The sequence below is a fragment of the Sinohyriopsis cumingii genome, chromosome 5 (genome assembly GCF_028554795.1).
Source record: "Sinohyriopsis cumingii isolate HCF-2022 chromosome 5, ASM2855479v2, whole genome shotgun sequence".
NCBI lineage: Eukaryota > Metazoa > Mollusca > Bivalvia > Unionida > Unionidae > Sinohyriopsis > Sinohyriopsis cumingii.
Window position 1 is genome coordinate 56596486 of NC_142965.1, and position 22611 is coordinate 56619096.

A 22611-nucleotide genomic window follows, 5' to 3' on the forward strand; every position below is an offset into this window, starting at 1 on the left:
ATACATATTAACCCAAAATTACACGTGTAATTAAGATTTCTCTACTGTGTATTTTAGATGCTAGTGGACAGCTGGACAAGATTGCCAGTGATTACTACGAATGGCGATTAGCAATGGAGCCAGAATGGGCAACACGAGTGGGTGTATACAAATATAATGATCAACTAGAGTCCTGGAACTACACGGATTTTGAGAGTCGTAAGGTAGAATTTATGATTTGCTGCTTGCCGAAAGGCCGCTTTGCCATCTTCTTGATTTAGTTGTAACGTTCCAATTTTCATGAAAGTAATATAGTGGAAAACTGTACCGTGTACTTTACTTGACGCATGAATTGTAATGTAAATTCGACTTTCAATTGTTAAATATAAGCGAAAGTTGTAGGTCGAAAGAGTGCAGTGGTCTTTACTTTCTTTCGTAGTTATCCATGACTTATAGCAGCCTTGGGCAACACTAGTAATTTAAGTCTGTGTTCCCAAATATGAAATATTATTATATGCACCAGAGATTAATAATAAAAGGAAATAAACATTAATCTCTGATTCATTACATGTTACCACATCAACATGTCGAGATTATGAGATTAAAAGAAACACCTCAAATGTCACCTTGTGGGTGTTCCTGACCTTAAAGCGATTGTGCATGTTTACATAAAGCACTTTTCCTGACCTCTTTTATATTTCGCAATGTATTACTTGCAAAATAACATCACAAAAACAACTATGGAGCGTAGAATTTCATTTAAATAACAACTTGAACGAATATTTACAAAGCATTTATCATTTTGACGCCAATAGTATTTTACATTGTTCATGCCAATTACGCAGAAAAGCTTTCATTGATTTTTTATCAACTGCTGTTTAAAACACATTATATTGCAATTTCTTGTGAATTACGCAGGACAGGGCTCAGGTGTTTTTGGATCAGGTGATGTCAATCAAGAGATCCGATCTAGACAAGACACATATGGTCACCTACAACATTCTGAAGGACGTTCTTACAACATATATAGATGGATATCGATGGTGGAAGTAAGTTATTTCATATCTATTTCTTCTTATTATATTTTTCCCAAGAATTTCCAATCCGTTTCAAAACATATTCAATGCAAAATACGGCACAATTAAAGAACAGTTTAACAATGTTTCTATTTTTAATATCTTCCGCGGGGTGAGGAAACAGTTTATACCAACAAAAGAAACATACATTAAACACAAATGCCAAAAGTAAATCTCAACTATTACATGTTTGAAAAACAGGTGAAATTTCAAAGATATAGTAGAAACAAGGAAGAACAAATACAAATAATTCACATTATATATGCATATTTCCTATTTTATAAAGGTTCCAGCCATTAAATCCATTAACCTTCCTTGAAGGATTTCTAGCCAACCCACCAGATCTTATAGGTGCGACACCTTTGGACACCTTTGATGATTATCTGAATTTCATTGTTCGGGCTGAGAAGATGCCGCAGCAGGTACGATTCAGCTAGGTTAACCGCTTTGTTAAAACATACTTTATTTCCTAAATCTGCAGTTGGAAATTACAAGATTTACAATATAGTGTTTTATATGTTTTCACTGTGTATATTCACCTTTGGACATGTTTTCATGTCAAAATATATTTACGCCAATTTGAAATATGGTCATGCATGCACAAAGTATAAAGTATTATATAGTCCATATGACTAAATAAGCAAACACTCGTAATAATAGAAGCAGATTCAGCATATTAAGTCGAGTGACTCTCCGAGCCACATGAAATATGAGAAACCTGATATTTACACCTGTCTCAGATTAAGTGTATTCAATGTAACAACAGAGAGAGAGAGAGAGAGAGAGAGAGAGAGAGAGAAACTTGTTTTGTTTTGTTTTTTTTATTTCGTAGATATATTCTCGATCGGCGACAAATTATAACTCTGTCATCTTCGATGTAGATAATACAGATGTTCTATGCAACTGAACTTGCCACGTTTCGCCTGTTAAGTCCAGATATATATCCTCTGTTTTGGTATATAATTTTGTAACTTACAGCAATTGATCGTGTATAACTAAACCTTCCCAAAAGTAATCATGAAAAATCTGCCTTTAGATCCACTCACCAAAGATTCAGTGTATCTTTACTTTCACGTTGGCACCAGTAACTGAAGAAATGAAACGGATACAAACTGGAATGGAGGGAGGGAGGATGTCAATGGTTGTAACAAATATCTGGCGTATGCATTATCACTGTATTATATAAGAACGTGGCCAAATAGTATGTTAATTTCTTTGTGATAATTTTCGAAGAAACAGACACGAAGGATGGACATAGAGGAAAAATATAGGGTAGACGGTTGGAAGAATGCAAGATTTGAAGATAACAATGTAGCCTAGCGACGAAAAAACAATTATAATAAGCAACACTATTATTCCTTACTTACAGATAATAATTTGTTTCAGATCCTACGAAAAACTACATGTTATCTTAAAACCATTGAGGAAGAGTGTTTTTTGTCTGCATTAGGATATTAGTATGTGCATGAAAAGTATATGCATAAATGCTAAAGACTTCAGTACAGGTCTTAAAAGTTTAAATACAAATCTACTATTGAAACCGGGCCTAATATTATTAAAACCATATCAGTTTCAATTAGCTGGTGTTAATCATCCAAATCGTATTTGTCTTAAAATGGTCTGATTCAAAACTAAACAAGAAACTACGCATTTCGCAACAAAATGACGGCCAGACTTTCGCTAACCAAGCGTCATTGACTTTGTATCATCTCCACCACTGGTACTTGTAGCTATTCACAACAGTGTTTTGAACAAGTGCCCTATTTCAAACGAAATGTTACCGTCTATTAAAAGCAAAAACAAATGACTAATCAGAGAACTTGTAATATTGTCTATTAGATGTTTAATAGTTTGACTTTCGTGGTGTTCACATGCTTTGCCTTGAAAGAAAAACGTGAATGAGAAGTTGAAATTGACGAACTTTACACGAGACATGGGTTGTTGTCTTTTGAGACTGCTATGATCATTCCCATCTAGTCTTCCTGGGTAAAGATTAATCTGATTGGATCCATTTCTCATAGCTGCATCCAATCAGACAGCGGCGCAGCAGATATTGTTTTTGTTAGTTGCGCGTGCCCAGGATGGAAGTGGATCGTCGACCACTGCCGAACAAAGATCCGCGTTACGAAAACATCCAAAACACACCTTCCTTTTCCGGTTGTGACTCTGCATAGCTTTATCGTTTCTCCCGCTTAGGGTTTCAGTTTGAAAGCTGAAATTAACTTTTCCTCCGTAGTGACCAATCACCCTTAGGGTGAACTTGTCGACTTATGATAGTTCATAGCAGAGTAGGATTTTAGTGATGCAGCTGAACTTAACGGTTGGCCAATAGTGGCCAATTACCGTATAGTGTGACTCAAAACATGAATTTTAAAAAATGTAACCAATAGATTACCAACAACATGATAATAACACAATGAATAATCACTGTGTGATTTGTACTTTTCATCAGTATTAAATGAACTGAATACATATTGCTTCAACTAAGTTAACAAATATAAAATTACAAGAGATGTCTTTCAAATTAAACATTGCGATGAAAACGCTGCTGTTGTTAAACTTGAAATTGTCACTCATGTACCATATATATTTTTCGTACTTTTGGGGCACCATAATAGCAATAGTAATTTTTTTAATGTCCTCGTTTAATAACGTAACAGTTTACATAACACCGTTTAACACAGCGCTTTAAAACGCAGATGTTGTGTCTTGCCGTTAACTTAGCCGTCTCTACCAATGTTTCTTAAACTCTAAATTATATTTAAACATTATTTAAAGTCAAACCAAAAGCCCAGCTCTTGCACCCTATCTAACGGATATGACATTTTCAGTGGGTGTTATGCTATTGGAAAGTGTTATCATTATTCACCACATGCCCTCGAGACTTCAAACCTCAGTTCTCGTTGAGGAAGTTGAGAAAAATAATCCTTCATTATGCATGGGTGTTAGATAGGAAATTCCACCTTATTTATTTCAAGTACTACATGTCTATTCATACTTATTTTTAGTATGACGAAATGATGGAAGCTGCAAGACTGGCTATGCAGTATAACCATACTCTAAATAACGTCTCTGTGGTATGTATTAATATGAGCCTTACTCTGATTACATTTTAATCACACGTGTGTGGAGTATTGTCTGCTAGGGCTTTTAGTAGCAAAATAATCATTTCAAAGAGAGGTTCTTATCGCCTGAAGATTTCTTCATGATTAACCATCAAATAGAGCACTACTTTTATTTGCACGATTTAGATCTACTGCGGGGTACGCATATTTTACACACACACACACACACACATTTATATATATATATATATATATATATATATATATATATATATATATATATATATATATATATATATATATATATATATATATATATATATATATATATATGTATATATATATATATATATATATAATATATATATATATATATATATATATATATATATATATATTCTTAATACCAACAGAATCGCCAGTCCTCTGATTTTCCTACATTCCTGATATATGTCACCTGCTTCAATTGTTTAAACCGATTCATGTTTCAGTGATAAAAGTGGGAATAAATAATCCATTATGTCAACTCTGGAATAATACTAATAGGAAGTCGTTATTTTCTTTGTTAGGACACGTCAAAAAATCCCTAATATAAGGGGTAGATATGATTATGTCTCTCATGGCACTGTTTATCGGTAAGATATTGCTGTTTTATTTTTTTTAAAAATAGTACATTATAATGATGTATATCTGTGCTATGTTTGTGTCGTATTATATTTTGATGATTTCATATTTGAAAAGAAAACTGTGAAGATAGCAATATTCATTTCATTCAGAATCGGATTCCAGGCATGATAGATGACCTCACGGCAAATGAATCTTCATTTCCCTTAATCGAACCGTTCTTGACGAGCAAAGCAGCCAACATACTGAACACATCTCTGTAAGAAAGGTTTATTATGTCATTTTGTTTCATCTAAAAACATAGTGAGTTACAATATGGTCTCTTGTCATATTAGTGTATATTGCTTTAGGGATTGGACCACGAAACAGATAATAATGTAGAAGCAAATATTTTTGTATCTATAGTACATACTTTGAAATTTGTGATATTATTAAAGCACCAAAATTAAGTCCATGTTCTAGCCACTGGACGCAAATCCAAATAATAAGTAATCGAATTTGTATTCCTCCACCATCCGACTGGTTCTCTGACTATTAAATGGCGGTCCGACACCGTTATGACATATATTTATATGTATTGCCTTTATATGTATCCACTATCTGCGTTCATTGAAGAGATAACATATTTTCGGATCTTTAGTATTTTTTTATATCTTCTCTCATTCAGTTCTTTTGATTTGAATAGAAATAACCACATATTTGTGACCAAATGTTTTTAATTTTTAACTTTATATTGCAATGGAATGAACCATAACATTCGTTACAGGAAAAATATGACAGACCGTATGAAGACAGCGAATAAGAACTTAATTACGAAATTGAAAGAAGTCAAGTCATTCATACAAAACGTGAGTATCGAGATGGTTGTAATATGACTGGTTTTTAAAACAACAACAAATCAACATCTAGCCAAGTAGTTTCTACCTAACATCCAAGCTGGCATTCCATATTCTATCCATGGTTTAAAGTTCGTACATTTTTGCATTGAAGATATCTATATACGCTGTTTATAAACTTGAATTTCCCCTAGTATCCAAAGCTGTAGTGGATTTTCCACAGATATGAAGATGCCCCCTGCATGAATAACTCACAGTATAAATTCACGTCAATACTTTGCGCAAATGTTATTGTTTGAGACTGAATACCAAGAAGAGTTACAATCATAATACGAATTAAGGACAATTTTGACTTATGACTTGACACAGTTGCTCACATTTCCATTCATATTTGTTACCTATGGGAAGTAAGTTTCCTCTTTCCGGACAGTATCTCTAGGATAGCATGTTGCTTTTTTAATTATTGAGTGATCGCTTGCAACATACTTTCAAACTATATTGCAAAGAACAAATACCACAAAGGTTCCGTCTAAGATATTTATATATTCTCTTCAGCAATTTCCTTCCAAATACCATGATTTCGGTCTCCAATTAAACACTATCCGATCATTGTAACGATAGTATGGACACCTTCTCTAATTTACTGACCATGTAACAGGTCAGCACTACATACTGTAGTCTTCATCTTTCAACGTCCACTTTAGGAATATATGCCAAGTGCAAGGAAGAGTTGGGGAATCCAAGGATGGGAAAACGGGATTCAAAATTACATAGACACGCTAAGGTGGCATACCTCCCTTAACATCTCACCAGCAGAAATCCATCAAAAAGGTTTGGAAGAAGTAGACCGCATCCAACAAGAAATGTTAAAGGTAGATAGCAATATTGTACGCTTATTTATCTGGATACACATAAACCATTTTCCTATGTGTTTTAACTGGACGATATTTTACCTGCGCAATGTGGAACAAAAAACAAAACATTCTTCTACTTTTTGAACTAGTATATAGGCTCCTGTACTAAAATTCGCAATTTTTCTGGAATTATGAATTGCTTTAATGAGTAATATTCTTTTAATATTACATTGACAGGAATGAGTTTCAAAAGTAAATTTTATGAATTAATTAATCTCATGATATAAACTCTTTATTAGACGAATATTTTAAAAATGCTGACAATTGTTATATTTCAATAGATTTAGTCGTTATGCATGGCCTAGATACTTGTTTCTCGATCAATCGATATTATAAGTTTAATCATTCTACTGTGGTATGATTTTCAGTACGAACTCATTTAATGACTGACTTTCCGATAATGTTCCTTATCAGTGCATCTCTCTCTCTCTCTCTCTCTCTCTCTCTCCTTTGGTCGATATAACTGAATATAACTGAATACCTTGATGTATTATTGAAGGTTATAAGTAGACTTCAATTCAATGGAAGCGTGCAAGAGTTCTACAGAGCATTAAACAAGAACTCTAGTTTTCTTATCATGGACCAGGTATGTAACATAGAATATTGTACAAATGTTTTTCCGTTCGCACAAAACTAAGTTCATAAACATACATATATATATATATATATATATATATATATATATATATATATATATATATATATATATATATGTATATATATATATATATATATATGTATATATATATATATATATATATATATATATATATATATATATATATATATATATATATATTGCGATATTGTGTTTGTGTCTGTGTGTGTGTGTACAGAGACATACATGGATATAAATGTGTCCGTAATCAATTTATAGCGCCTATGTAGTTGCGATACGTAGATAATTAGATTTGTATCGATGTACTTATGTATTCATATATGTACGTACGCAAATGCGTGTATGTATGTATGTATGTATATATATATATATATATATATATATATATATATATATATATATATATATATATATAATCTCACGAATTTGAGCAAACGAAACCGTTGCTGTAACTGTCATGTGATTATCTACTACGTACATACAGATATAACTATTATACCTATACACACTGGTATAATAGTAACACCTGTACACAGGTATAAACGAAACACCTATACACACAGGTGTATAATTGTTACACTTATACACATGGTTATAAATGTTACACTTATACACACAGGCATAAATGTTTCACCTATACACACATGTATAAATGTTACACTTATAAATAGAGGTATAAATGTTACTCCTATTCCCAAATGTAAATGTTACACCTATTTGCTTTCTGATGACCTTCATATATGATGTACTGATTAAAAGAAAAGAAAAATAATCTTTTTTTTCAGGAAGCTACTCTCAAAAGATTTCAGGACATCATAACGGTCCGCATCATGCCAAAGCTTGCAGACTACTTCGAAAAATTTCCAAACTTGCCAGTAGTGTACGTATTACTGCGCACAAAATATATGTGTTCAGTGACTAATGACAAATAAGTTATGTTACGATTTAATGTTAACTCGGCTAATTATCTCATTTCTTATTTTTATTTTTTGATTGCATTTGAAGTCAGGAATGTTTATAAAAGAATTGTTTCTGCTTGAATGCAAGCTATTATGTTACTTTTATGACCATGTGGTCACAAACTTAAGTAACAGAAAAGAAACAAAACCAGCAAGTTTTGTAAAACTTAACAAACAATTTCATTATTAAAGTGATAAATGAAAAATGTGAGATGAACTTACAGTATAATGAAGCTAATCAAAATTAGTCATTATAAAGGTTTATGAAAGTCCTAGTCGAATGAAAAGTATCTTATAGTTTCAGTACCGGAAATGAACTGGTTCTCCAAGAACCGTGACGTTGTCAAGATGGCGTTGTCCAGAATTCTTTCGAATTATTTATAACACTGCCAGAATAATATTAAAGTCCAAATAATGAGCACTTTTTATCACCACAGAACAGTTCAAAGAAATGTTTTACTTCTCCAAAAATATCTAAGTACAACATAAAACACGTCTGTAGACTTAGACAAGGAACACAAAAAATGTGAATCACTCCAGAAATCGGAATGAAACTAAATGCTTAAATTTTTCGTTATATACACCGTATAGTGTGACTGTAGTTCGTTATAGACTCCATGTGACAACATACCCTATTGATTTACGACAAATTACATATATTTACATGACCTCGCGCTGCCAATGGGAATCCACAGAATTCTTCTTGAAAGTTTCATATCCAATCAGTCACTGAGAAAATACGCCATTGGCGCCATTTTAAATTTTATTACTAACATTATTATTATTAATTGGCAACACATACGTAAACACCTATTTTTAGATCTTACGTAATTTGTGTTTTCAATAGAGCTACATTACGCACACAATTTATAACAAACATATTCTATATGATTTTCGACCATGAACAAATATTATGAAAAATAAGTAATATCATATACCAGAAGTTACAGAAAATATAGATATACATAACAGTTAAAAAGAACAGAATAATTAATCTGTTTTGTATTATATGATCTATAAATGACAAACTAGATGATGATTACTATTTTATGCCGCCCCAATGATGTCTCCGTTTTCGTGTGTGTGTGTGTGTGTGTGTGTGTGTGTGTGTGTGTGTGTGATTGCTGTTGGTAATCCATTCAGAAGCAAAACCAAGGAACCTACTACTTTTCTTTATTTTATTACCTGACTATTGCTATCAGTTACAATACTATCAAAGGCCAACTTATACCGTACTAATTTGGATCAGATGCACTATACTATTTTATAAATGTGCATTAAAACATTTAAAAAAAACATGATTACAGTGTCAAGAATACCGGGTCGGACGGTATTGGTGGTGAGTACATGGCCGGTTCAGCGGATGGCTCGAGACCCGGTACCTTCTACGTCAACATTAGAAGACCAGAAGATAAGTAAGATTTAATTTTTGTACCTAAGTAATAATCTCCATTCATGTAAATACAGATACTAATTAGATAACTCATTTGAGGCAGCGTACGCTAAATTGGTTGGTTTTTAGATGTCAACATTTGAGCAACAATAAAAATTTCATGAACTGTTTTCTATTTCAGAATCTAATATTCCCTAGAACAGTACACGGGCTGTTTAATTCTGAGTATGTCTTACATCCCATGAATGATACAAAAATTGGTTTACAATATACCATCTTGTCACCATCATTATCCCAGTGTGTTTGCAAATCATAGTTTTTTGCTCATATTGTCTCATATATATAATGCTCTGGTTGTAAAAGGGAAAACATATTAAAAAAATATTACTGTATCCTCTTCACATGACAATGGAGAATTATTGATACCTTCAAGGTTTTCATCTATATCTTTACAGAATGAATAAAATGCAGGAGAAGATTGTTCCGGTACTTTAATTGACAACACTTCTTTCAATAAAACGTGTGTTACTTTGTGTATATAAATGTCCTCCTTTAGCAGTTTAATGCAGAATTTATACAAAAGGATTTTTTAATTGTGATTTTATCTGAGATACATTTAACGTTAATACTGCTGATTCTGTTTGAACAAGTTTACGTTTCTTTAAAGCAAATATGTATCATGACAGGAAGTACACATTATACAAATCCCTACTCCATTACAATAAAGTCTAAAACTCATATTTCTCGAGAAAACGAATAAATCCAAGGAAATCGAAGTGATAAATGAACTGTATTCTCTGAACAAGTTTGAAGAGTAAGCTTCTATCGTTGCTGGTATATACAGTATACTAGAATATATGAAATATTGTTATAAGGAGAAATTCACTGCGATATTTCATTTTTCAATCATTTGCTTTATGAACAATTGAGGCAATTTGATTTTGGTACTTCTCTTATTATGGTTCCGTGGATTGTTTAGCTCTGTTAATTTCCATAACGTTTAATTTTAAGGGTTTAGGCTACACATCACAAGTCACAAAAATACAGCTAAGCAGAAATTTCACTATAAAACGGATAAATTTAAAAAGATGAGGATGATTAACTTAACTTGTGTTTTTTATTATTATTGAAGTCCAACTTACTCTATGCCCGCCCTGATGTTGCATGAAACTGTTCCAGGCCACCATTTGGCGGTATGTTATTTCATAATATTTTTACTGACTTTAACTTATCGAAATAAAGATCTAGAACTAAGATTGATTGCTTGTAATATGTGGGAGTATTTACGTGAAGAATTTTATATTTACCGAGTTAATTTTGTAAGCAATTGAAATCCACCTGCAAAGTTATGAACTGGTGTGCATATTTCTTACAACCATCTTTGTCGGCTCTTATATCCACAAATAAGGGCCATTGGATAGAAAAGTATGCTAGAAAGTATTGGCATCATTTAAGAATTTCATGTTTTTTACTCTGAGTTTATCGTGGTATAAATTGTCAGTTGCCGAATCAAACAGCTGAGTTAGTCGGCAATTGACAGTTTATACCACGATAAACTCAAGGAAAAAAATGAACTTTTATAATTGACATTCTTTATTATTTTTTAATTTATCATTGTATTTTGGTTTCATTAAATATATTTCTATCAGTTTTAAAGCCTTATTTCAGCACATGAATTATTGTTGAGGGCGTCTGCTACGTAGCTATTTATAGAACAGGGGATTCTCAATCCGCAACATAATATCCATGTTAACATCAAACAGAAAAATCTACCAATGGTAGGCGATCTAAGGTTTTGAACATTCCACATCATGGTCTTAATCTTTTATCTAAATTGGCATGTATGATCTGAGTAGAAGTTCAATATTCAAAGAAAAGGATGTGTTGTTTTGTTTGACATACGAATGACTCTTGCATTTAATGATCTCATGAGATCATTGTGACTTGTCTGAATCGTTATTGTCCAGACACGCGAGTATCTAACTTTTGCTTCTTTAAATATATTTTCGAGTTCATTAACAGTTTAGGATACCTACAGGGGTTACTTACAAATGAAATTAAGACTCTCCGTAAATTGTTATAGTGATGGGGGTCCAACAAACCAACAGCGCAACACATCGACCATGACAGTTACGATAAGGATTAGCTGGATTTTTACCCCACCCCACCCACAAACACATCATAACTATCAAGGTCGGCGTCTTTCATTGTACGACTGTGAATCCAATTGTTATAATGTTAGTCTTTGAACCCCCTCCACCCAATCCCTATATCGATTTACCTAATTTTGTATTCATTTGTAACAAGCCGCAGTGAAAATGCAATGCAACATAGCCCCAATATTCCTCTGGGCAGATTTAGAGTTTCCCAGCATTTCTGTCAAACCTCATCAAAGAACGACTTATTTACCTTCAGAAAAGCTATAAAGATTTATTCTCTGATTGTGTCAAATAAGTTTGTTACATTTTCTCAATAAAATATAAACCCATTGTTTTTTGTTTCGCTTTAATGGCATGGAGTGTGCATGTCTTCCGAATCAGTGTTTTATGTTAGTTACTTTGCACGTGACTCTATTTAGATGAATGTAAACGAATTCTCCGTAACGTTTGTACAGAAATAAACGCAGCTGGATCTGAGCACATGATTATGTTCTGACCAATGGAAATATTCGCTAAATGTATCATCTAATGCTATTGCAATTATTTACTTGTGAATCGATTTATCAAATTTGCTTATTTTAAAGATCGTACAATTATTGTTCATTGCTGAGTGAAACTTTCGTGTGACTAAATTTTTCCGATTATGTCAATTTTCTGTAAGTGAAGACTAAATAGTTAATTAATGGCACAAACTATCACAAACTATTTCCACTAAATACTGTTAAATATATCCAAACTTTGCATGGACGTTTCGTTGACTAGTAATTTATTTCACATGATTTGTATTAAGAATATTAGATTTTATAAGTGTTTTGTTTTATTAGTATATAAGAAATAGAAGTTGCAACCATTTCATTTTACGTCCAATCACTACCTTGGCTCATATTGCTGAGAAGTTACTAAGACAATGATATTATGATCTAATGATCCCGTGATTTCAAACCGCTCATTGCATACTAACTTAATGAGTCAAATTATTTTATTGTGAATAATTCATCGCTCTTTCCGACGACACGGACAACAAGTAGAAAGATAATCCCTCATCATAAAAGTTAGTGATATAGCTATGCTTATATGGATGTGAATAATTTCTGCCCAGTTAAAACATCAGCTTAATACACTTTTGGAAGTAGCAGTACTATTAATAATAGAAGAAGTGGCTTTAAAGCTGCTGTTATTCTTGTTGTTGTATTTGTTGCTGCTAATTATGTTATTCTAAAACATATAACAATAGATTATTGTTCTCTACATTTAACTCTACTACAACAATGATTGCTTTCAAACGGCATCACAAATGATATCAGGGGCTGCCTCTAAAATTGCATTGAAGCAATCAGCCTGGATAAAAACAATATAAAGTAAAGTTCATTTACATGGACGGCAAATACCGTTATTATCTCCGGTAAGGCAAAACTTTGCGCATGATTCAACCTTGAGAGGTTCACGGGACTTGTAGAGTAACTTTTAGGAGCCCGAACGGGGGGTGGGGTGGGGTGGGGGGGAGGGGTTACCAGACGTTGACACGACCTTGGAATTGTTGAACAATCATATGATAGTAAGTACTGTCGTTATGAAGGTTGTGAACCGCGCATATATATATATATATATATATATATATATATATATATATATATATATATATATATATATATATATATGTGTGTGTGTGTGTGTGTGTGTGTGTGTGTGTGTGTGCATGACTTCTGTTTATATTGGTTAAAAGCCGATTGTGTATGCACATACTGTAATCAGTGAAAGTGGTGTAATAAATTTAGAGTATTCGCATTTGGTTATAGCGCCCCGTTTTAAGAAATTCTTAGATTTGTCTGATTACTTGTGTGATTATTGGAATTCGGAGCAATGGAAATATTTCTAGCCCGAAATAATTAGCCAATTACTAGGAGCTAACGTCATGGAGTGAAGTGTTAGTGAGTTTCCTTGATACCATGGTTTACTGGTAGTGAATTCAGGCCAAAACCGAATGAATGTCCACGTCGTAAGATAGTCCATATTAAAGTCTAGTGGTGTACATTGGTGGTGTGACTGCAGTGGCAGTATTTACGGTAGGAAACCGGTAAATTGCACAAAGGAATAAGTATGAAGGGACTTAAAAGATACCGTTTATGACGCTATGGGGGCAAATTTGGTGCAGTTATATTGGCGAAATGTGCCTGGAAAGCATACATTGACTGGCCTAAGGTGGCGGAGTTAAAATAGTTCCCAGTGTTAGGAGATATTCGTATATTTTCTAAGGCGTGAACTGTTGGCGGTATGGAAATTTGATCAAGATAAACCATGCAGATGTGCGGTTGATAGATAATGGCAGGTTGTTTTATCTGAGGTCTTGCATTAATTAGAGTAAAATTTAAGCACAGAATGGACACGTCAGGCTTTCTAATTTACAACTGAAGTTGTATGGAAGTCTTTGAAAAGTTGGGGTAAACTTATGACTTCTAGCGAGAATCGCGCCAGGATTTGACAACCGCTCGGTCAAGTAAGGACCCTTGGCTTGTAACAGTGGTATACATGAGAACATACAAGAGGAGAATCATAGGGGATAGAAGGCCATGACCCAGATCAATATTCAGCAACCAAACAAAACCCCTACTGTAACGATCTTATAGTAGAGACTATATTTTATAATAATTCCAAGTTTTATAAATGAAATGGATTTTCTGCAGTACGAATGGCTGTGAACGGTCACGTGATACTGATCTGGAATTTTTTCACATCGATAATTTCTGGGACTACTTTCGGTTTTTGTACTGTTTGCAATATAAATAAACATTGCAGACACACCATTATGAAACAATTGTTTCATCTTTTAATTTTTTTATTCCGCAAATGATTATAAATTACACCTTTTTATACTTTTTCAATTATTCTTTTGATTGAAATACATAGTTTACAATTTGGCGTTCGTCTGCAACATAGTCGCGCAAAATGGCCGATTATGGTGATTTTTCACTTCAATTTTATGAGGTTTTCGAACTATATGACAAGGAGTTAAAATAAATAATGGCAGCGATTGAAACAGATGAAGATGGATTTGACTCCACTGTAAATATGTACTCTTGACAGATGTACGCCGGCTGAAGTTTCACTAATCGAGTTATATACGAATGTAGTTCACGGCATTGGGTGATAAACGTGAAAAATGATGACACTTAACGTTTTGCATGGGGTATTTTGTCGACGCTACATCCTACTAGTGATCACAAAGATTAACCAGGCAATCTTAAATGAACTCAACTTAGGTAATGTTGAATTTCTGATGCAGGTAAATGATATTAGCAAGTTTGAACGACTCTACCCTGATATCGCTGCAAATGTATTTGTGGGGAATATAGTCCATATGCATGCAGGCGGATTAATATTGCATGGATTTCACAGCGTGATTCGGAGTGAAGGTACCATTATGTGTGGATCAACAATTTCTCCCTAACGGTATACCGGCACAGCAAGCACGAGAGTAGGAAATTTCCTTGTAGACTTTGGATGCATTTATTTAGCACCAAAAAGTTGTTTGCTGACAATGACATTTACTGTGTTCGAATAAGCCAAAACCTACAGAATACGATTATACCAGAACTTGGTACAACATTTTGAAGTTCACAGCGGTGCAACGAAAACTGAAATTACCCAATACCAACTATGCGGACTTCAAATGAACATAACAAGCTCCATAGATAACTGACATGACCCTCTCTGGTACTACCATACATTATTGCCTAAAAAATAAACCATTCTTTGTTAACGAAAATAGGGCTATATATTCTCTCGCAGTGAAGAGGCTAATAAAAAAAACCCCACAACTTCGAGCTATCTAAAGGTCAACACTTTGTTAGTGCAACCCGCTGACATGATGACAGATGACAGAAAGAGAGTAAATTAGAATTATAATGTTTAAATGATCATGGTTGGGTATTTATCGATTCGTAAATTGTTACCTAATTACTCTCCATAGTAGCACAAAGTCTTTCAGACTTCCCAGTCATTATTCATATATCATTTCCATCTATAACTAAAGGGGATGTCTGTACTATTTTGCCATAGACAGATCAAATCATATATGATTAGCTTTGGTACTCGTAAGACACTTTATACATAAATCAGATGGTCGCTGCGAAATAACCCAGTAATGCTCAATTATGTTCAAATTATAGAGCAATATATATAGAACGTGTATAGGTCCAGATTCTTCGTCCTAGATTTTGGGTCTTATGTTTGTGTATGTACACTGTTTGTTCCCCTTACGAAATGTTTGTTTAGTCTAACGTTGTGACATTTTTTTTGCATTTGCGCCGCGAGGTGTGTGTGTGTGGGGGTGGGTGGGTGGGGTTTGGGGTTGACAATGCATAACAGCTTCCTTTCTATTTATGAACAGGAGAGCTACGGCCTGGTGTCTGATTTACCCGCCTTTAGGAAGCACATGAACTGGAGAGCTATCAGTGCACCATTCTTCTTTCCATTTTTCAATTCGTACGTGGAGGTAAAAGAACAACGTTTCTTGTTTGGATCCTACAGAAAAAGGGGAAAAAAAACAGTCAAATAAAAGATAATCTCAGAAGATTAAAACAATAACCCGTTTAAAAACCACGAAATGTACCATGTCATGATATTTCTGTGCACATTCGTTCAAAACAATTTCTTTCCAAAGGCGTGTCTTAAACTAATTGAAATGCATTTTAAAGACATTTAATTTTTTCAATTAGTGTTGCAAATATAGATGAGTCACAGCAAAGATGTGTCACGACTAGAGACATCGTTAGTTTCCTCTAATGTGTGATCATCATGTATGTATGTATGCATGCATGCATGCATGCATGCATGCATGTATGTATGTATGTATGTATGTATGTATGTATGTATGTATGTATGCATGTGTTACGTGTTTAGGCTCGAAGAAACAGTAACACAGAAAGAGTGAAAACAATAAGCTTTTTTAAAATTAAACAAGTAATTCATTTCCTTGAAAAAAATTCTGTAAATATAAAAAAGGAGAACTTCCTGTTTCAAGAATCAAAATCCAAAAATAAACCAAGAATAATCCACGAATCAAATTGCTAAAGTCCTAGTAATAAATGTTCTAATAATTTCAAGTTCGAATCCTGAAGGAAAATCCAAGCTGGATGACGATGACGTATGTTGTAGTCTGTTCTGTGTTGTCTTTTACAGTTTTTTGTAGAAATACAAATAATGACACTCCGATGTTGGAAATCAAAATTAAATTTTTAAGCAATGTCTTTCCAAAATTCCTGTGAGCACTCCACAAAATATTTCCAGAGAAAAAAGAACTAATCCTTTTGAAATCCAACGGATCTGAAGAAATTATAACTCAAAGTCTGGCTACAACAAAATAACCTGACATCAGTGTAAAAAGCCCAAAACTGAGAAATCTCTCTCTACGCATATCTATTAAAACTAACAAATGCGCAGTAATGGAAAAACCGGAATAGCGAAATTGGGGGGGGGGGGGGGCACGCGATCGTGTTTATATCACGTGCACCAAAAATGACCCTGACGTATGTATGTATGCATGTGTGTGTGTGTGTGTGTGTGTGTGTAGGTAGGTAGGTAAGTGTGTATGTATGTATGTATGTATGTATGTATGTATGTATGCATGTATGTATGTATGTTTGCATGTATGTATTCATCTGTCTCTGCTTCCTTTCTGATTATGTCACTTTCACTCCACCCTACGTAATACATGTATCCATTGAAAGTGATATATTTTATCCTGAAAAACTGAATGTTTTGAATATAAAGTCGATATTACATTTTTTTTCCATAGGGATGGGGCTTATATTCTGAATATCTAGGAGAAGAGATGGGCATATACAAGGATGACTTTGAATTGTAAGTTATCCAGTCGTACGAATATGTTTCCGATAATTCCTCAAGCATTATTGTTTTAATTTCAATCACAAGCTTCCGATTTATTTGCATATTGTGCATATAATGGTACCTATTCCGACTGATTTTATTATTGTGAATGCGATGCTACCTATTCTAGCCCCAGATGCGTATGCGTTATTGTGGATGTCATGCTGCATATTCCAGTTGATTGAATCATACTTAAAATCTAGATCATCGATATAACGGAGACCAGATGGGATACAATACAAGATCATGTTCAGTTGACCTTTATATTTGCTAATCAAACTAGAGCTTTCACATTTATGAAAGTCGAAACCTCTACATATTATAACTAATCTCTCATTTTAATCAGGTGCCTTTATTTATCACTGCCATCTCACCACTGTCTGTGTGTGTTCGAGTCTCCGTCTTGGCGAGTGAGGGTATGTGAGAAAGCTCCCGTGGGTCAGTGGTTCTTATAGAATGCGTTAGCACGGAAATATCGTCAAATCCCAAAAACAACAACAAATAGGGTCGATCATAGAGTGCGTGTCTTCAGCACCGTTAGATGACAACTGCAGCTTCCTCATCTTCGATAGCCAGGGTTCAGATATGATGACCCTATCTACACCTTGGCGTATCGAGCAAATATTTATGTGCTTCGTGTTTGTGAATTTCATTGGATGCGGCGGCAATCTAAATTAAGTTGTTCAAATTTGAACACTGATCTTACATGATCGAGACAACGGGAACACACAACTTGAATGAACTGATAAATAAGCAACTATCCACTGCCTGTCCGTGTTTACACTAATACATTTCAATCGAATAGACCTGTAAGGGCTTCCCTCTGGTACAAAGTCATACTTTCGATGTTAAACTTACAAAGTATCCTTTTTATGTCAAATGCCATCACCATTTTCGGCCAGTGTACAATGTACCACGCTATTGGTTAGTTGGCATTACATATATACTGATAAAGGCAACTCATGGAATCTAATAGATGTCGCCAGGACAAAGGACCAGTATATCCGTTTGATCCGCCAAGGTGTAGATGGGGAACCTTGGATAGTGAAGATGCGGCTTCCTCATAACCTATAGTCTGTTTCGAATCTAGCTACGATAAAGGTAAGCACTCTGCATTAAGTGTCGACTTCTGTTACCGACAAGTCCTGTATATAGTTCCTGCTCGTTTGAAACTAGTACAATCAAGAAGAGATCGTATATCTGCCTTGTGATCGCTGTTCCAACAACAGCCAATATACATACATTTCACTCAATGTATCATAGACTCTACCGATTTTTATGATTAGTGTTGTAAACTGAGTATCCCGTCTTTCTGATGTGCACGTTGTTAAAGATCGCGTCTCAGAATCGCTATGTGACGTTTGCACGTATTGGGGTGGGGTTCTTCCAATATAATTTAATTAAATTATGATGAAAGTTCCACCCTGGCTCATTAGGTTAGAAAGTTAAATTAGTGACGAGGTAGATTTACAGCTCTGAACCCCCAGTCAGCTATGCCGACGGCTAAATTATAAGAACACGAAGATGAAATTCAATCAATAACAATTTAATAAATTCGATAATTTAAAAACGATAACTTCCAATCACTCGTCTTTCCCTCGACCACGTGACAGCCTAATTCATCCCGTGATTTACAGTGTGAGTTCGATTTTCCCCCTGTCCTTGCATCTACTCATCTATTTCTTTCCCGCTGATTCCTTCCTTCTTTCCGTTCCTCTAACTCCTACTTTGTCTCCGTTCCCTCTCTACTATCTCCTCCTCCAATTTCGCTCCCAGACTTCAACTTCTCCTTTTTTTTCTCCTTTCCCTCTCTATTATCTCCTCCTCCAATTTCGCTCCCAGACTTCAACTTCACCTTCTTCTCCTTTCTTCTCCTTTCCTCCGTCTCTCTATCTGAGACTACGGAACCAAACTGAAACTGGTCTGTCCCTCAAAGCTTATTTGAAGCTCTCTGTACTTAGAATTTCCCGCTCTAAGATTTTCCCGCCAATAACGAATGGCTATTCGGAGTTACGCTAACCTCCACTCTGGGTAATTTCTCTCAGCGAACTAACTCTTGCCGGAAGACGCGGGGATATCATTCTACCCAAATCAAGGTCTCTCCCCTATCTCGATTCTGACTGGGTGGCTCTGTGCCCCTGTCCAATCGTCTTAGCGGCCAGTTCAACCTGTCTGTCTGTTTGCAGGGAAAGAAGTTAAGACACTCCCACTTCTTCAGGCAACTTCTTTTGATCTTGGAAACATTTCGACACCTAGGTGATAATTGGCTATCGGGCGGCCTCGCAACTCCTATGTCCGGCTCTTCAATTCTAGCCACAACAATCTTACGTAACGGATTAGTGCTAGCCTTCGGCAATGTTTGTCATCAAACAATGGCCTGTCAGAATTACCTTGATTATACATGTTTCAAACTGGGCTACTCTGGGTCGGGGTAAACATGACACTCTAGTAAAATTTAAGTCAAATTTACGTGTGTTTGCGATGTTTACTTGCTCTATTGTCGTAATATAACACTTCACGCTAAAAAGACTGAATTTGATAATCTCTATTCTCAAAGTACAGGCTCAGTGGTGAAAGTGATATTCATTTAGATCAATGTGTGCCTCTGTTTTATGAGTTTACGTTAGTATGAGCGCTTTTGTAGAGAAAATGGGATCGTTCGCCACCTTAGGCTCTTCATCTGTAGTGTGTGGTTTTCTTCATCAATGTCTTCGACCATTGGTCTGTTCATGTGTTGTTGTTGTTTTTTTTTTTTTTGTTTTTTTTTTTACTGCTTCCATAATATCCAAGGATGCATCAACAAAATTCGAAACAAAAATGTTATTAAGTATTGGCCTGTTAAAAGTAGGTGTAAATTGACATTGTGCAAATTAACTTAACTAACATGACCGGTCTTCATTCGATATTCATTTTCACCCATAGTTCATACACCCACATGAATCGTGCAAATTGTCATCCAATTAACCGCATGACACGTGTTAATTCGATATTCTTTGTCACCAATACGTCATACACTCGAGGACAAACGATAAAAGTTTTAGGGTAACTCTCTCTGATAATAATAATAATATTAATAATAATAATAATCACTAGTTACCTCGCGATTTTATGTCTTATCACTCTCATCAAGTATATTTGACCGCTCCGGTGGCCAAAGTGGTTACAGCATTAACCTCCGATGTGGGGGCATCCGCCTCGGATGAAGGAAGTCACGTGTTCGAACCCGGCTGAGTCATACCAAAGGCATAACAATGGTACTAACAGATGCCTCTTGTTTGGTGCTCAGCGTTAGGTCATTGTTAGCACTGGTCGGCCTGGTGTCAGGATAACGTGACAGAGTTGGACTTCATGCGACATGACGACATGTCGGCGGCATGATGCCCCATTGCTACACATAATTAAAAACTGTCACACAGCAGACATCGTAGCGAAATGACTGAAAAACTGTTAAAGCTATGCTAAAAATCCAAATCGCTCACACACACACGCATGCAGGCACGCACACACAAAAGTATGTTTGAAAACAAATGAGAATATATGGATGAATTCAGGTCTATTGGAGACTGATATTAAGTGACTATCGAAATATTCCTATATAGGAGTCGTGTCTATTACCAAATTGGACTCTAAGGTCGTCATTACCACAACATGTACGAATGCAGAAATAATAAAATGAAAAGGCCAACTTAAAAAAGGTACTAACAACCATTAAAATATATAGCTTCAACGTGCTACACTCTGAAGGCTGTCGAATCTGTTTTCTCTCACATCCCCATCATAACAAAATTCACTGGATCCACCGGCGCAAGAAATAGATTGCTGAAAACAAAAATCGTTGAATTTTAAATGTGAAAACCGTTATTAAAATGTACAAATTCACGATGTAGATATTTCGATATGTTACAGAATTTTTTTAATTGAATGTCCCAGCATTGTTTAAAATTTTGAAACTTCATTATATAGCTGTATCAAAACTATTCATGCACAGAGTGTTAAACACAATGATACAGAAGGAAAAAATTGTCATGTTGCATATTGACGTTTTACACCCTCTAATATTTAACTCTAAGGTTACCATTGCTCTTGGTTACAAAATAACAACGATGCACTATATTGTCGTATCCATTTTTCTGTATGCTTGCGAAACACAGATGATCACATCAGATATACAAAGCAGGGATTCAAGCATTCGATATGAGATGATGCCGCATGGTCTCTCGCATCGCATACATAGAACCTGTAACCATCAGAGGGGTCCACAACAGGATCCAACGAGACATCGAACCTTATGAAGACCTACTGACCACTGTAAAGATAAAAACAAAGCAAACTGAAGTAGTGCCGTCATGTCTCAAGATCATATGGTCTGGAAAATCAAAGTTGCAAGGCAAAGTGTGAGGATGCAGAAGATGAGGCAGACAGAAAAAAGAAGTGGGAAGACAACATTAAGGAGTGGACGTGCATGGGGTTTTGTAAATTCCTAAAGGGCAGTAGAGAACAGGGAAAGATGGAGGAGATAATTTGTTGCGAAGTCATCAATGTTACCCCAACGACCACTTGGGTTATGGGATTGATGATGATGATGATGACTATGATGATGATGATGAAAATTCAAGAAAAAATATGAATTCTAGAGTAGATAAGGAAATATGTCCGTATATCTACTACAATATCGAAATGACATGTATCTGTTACATCAAGGGAAGTTCGAATCACGTTTAAATTAGCCTTATTTACTAGAATATTTTCTTCTTTCAATGAATGCGTCCACAGACCAGAAGGGTATTGAAACTAATACTACGTCCTGGATAAATTTGTTGGGAAATGCATCCTCTGATTATAAATATACTTATGTACAGATATAAACAAACATGATATCGTATTTATCGGATGCTGAACTATGATGCAAGATTAGATTTTGAATGTTAAATCTGTTATAATAAATGTGAGCCAGTTTACGACTTTGTCATTGCTTGAGGAACATATTATCAAGATCACCGTCTTCTGGCTCGCAGATATTAGTGTGTATTTAAATCTTAAAATTAAATAAATGTCGTTAAATATATACATCCAGAATGGCTCATGCTGAGGATAGAACATG

At 34.8% G+C, this 22611-nt stretch overlaps 1 protein-coding gene across 1 annotated transcript in view; it reads left to right on the forward strand.

Moving 5' to 3' along the window:
• The window catches only part of LOC149799223 (uncharacterized), a 132826-nt gene that overhangs the window by 23912 nt on the left and 86303 nt on the right, over positions 1-22611 (forward strand). The window contains exons 3-15 of the mRNA XM_089958168.1: positions 58-203; positions 898-1028; positions 1342-1477; positions 4064-4132; positions 4897-5003; positions 5511-5592; positions 6285-6452; positions 6994-7080; positions 7899-7993; positions 9380-9487; positions 10598-10658; positions 16012-16116; positions 17419-17483. Coding sequence (XP_089814294.1) covers positions 58-203; positions 898-1028; positions 1342-1477; positions 4064-4132; positions 4897-5003; positions 5511-5592; positions 6285-6452; positions 6994-7080; positions 7899-7993; positions 9380-9487; positions 10598-10658; positions 16012-16116; positions 17419-17483 — 1360 coding nt within the window. The remainder of the gene's footprint in view (positions 1-57; positions 204-897; positions 1029-1341; positions 1478-4063; positions 4133-4896; positions 5004-5510; positions 5593-6284; positions 6453-6993; positions 7081-7898; positions 7994-9379; positions 9488-10597; positions 10659-16011; positions 16117-17418; positions 17484-22611) is intronic.